Source organism: Salvelinus sp. IW2-2015, unplaced genomic scaffold, assembly GCF_002910315.2.
Source record: "Salvelinus sp. IW2-2015 unplaced genomic scaffold, ASM291031v2 Un_scaffold1517, whole genome shotgun sequence".
NCBI classification, from domain to species: domain Eukaryota; kingdom Metazoa; phylum Chordata; class Actinopteri; order Salmoniformes; family Salmonidae; genus Salvelinus; species Salvelinus sp. IW2-2015.
Window position 1 is genome coordinate 52,230 of NW_019942958.1, and position 927 is coordinate 53,156.

At 46.4% G+C, this 927-nt stretch overlaps 1 protein-coding gene across 1 annotated transcript in view; it reads right to left on the reverse strand.

Annotated features, from left to right (window-relative positions):
* LOC112071092 (extracellular matrix protein 2) overlaps positions 1–927 on the reverse strand; it is a 37,694-nt gene that overhangs the window by 14,784 nt on the left and 21,983 nt on the right. The window contains exon 5 of the mRNA XM_024138565.2: positions 626–741. Coding sequence (XP_023994333.2) covers positions 626–741 — 116 coding nt within the window. The remainder of the gene's footprint in view (positions 1–625; positions 742–927) is intronic.

The following is a 927-nucleotide window of genomic DNA, read 5'->3' on the forward strand; positions in this document are numbered from 1 at the left end:
TGTGTGTGTGTGGTTAGAGTCCAGTGAGTGTGTGTGTTGAAGAGTCAGTGTAGTATGTGTGTGTGGTTAGAGACCAGTGAGTGTACGTTGAGTCTGTTCAGTGCAAAACATATGAATAAGTAATAAACTATGTGGGGGGGGGGGGTCAATGCAAATAGTCCAGGTAGCCATTTTGTTATCTATATAGCAGACTTACGGATTTGGGAAAGAAACTGTTCAGGAGCCTGTTGGTGTCAGACTTGATAAACCGGTACCGCTTGCCGTGTGGAAGCAGAGAGAACATTCTATGGTTTTCCTATCTATTCTATGGCTTTCCTTTAATTATTTTCCAGGCCTTCCTTTCACACAGCCTGATATTGATGTCCTGGATGGCAGGGAGCTCGGTTCCAGTGATGTACTGGGCCGTCCGCACCACCCTCTGTAGCACCATGCCATCGAGGGTGGTGCTATTAACAATACCTAGCATTGATGCAGCCGGTGTGACTCTAACTTTGAGAGCGTGCGGGCCGATGCCAGAAGAGAAAGACTTGAATTATGAAGGTGAGACTCTTACTTTGAAAGCGTGTGGAACTGCTTGTTTTTCATATGAATGAATATACTCTTATTTTGAAGGTGAGACTCTTACTTTGAAGGCGTGTGGGGCGATGCCAGCAGTTGTCAACCTATTCTTTCCCAGGTTGATGGACTCCAGGTTGGGGATGCCGTTGAACGCCCCCACTGGGATGGTTGTGATGGAGTTACCTGGTGGTTCAGCACAAACATATTATTCACATTATTATCCTCAATGCTTAGATAGTCTAGATCAGGGGTGTCCAACCCTCTTACAGGAGATCTACAGTCCTGTGGGTTTCATCCAACCCTCTTACAGGAGATCTACTGTCCTGTGGGGTTTCATCCAACCCTCTTACAGGAGATCTACTGTCCTGT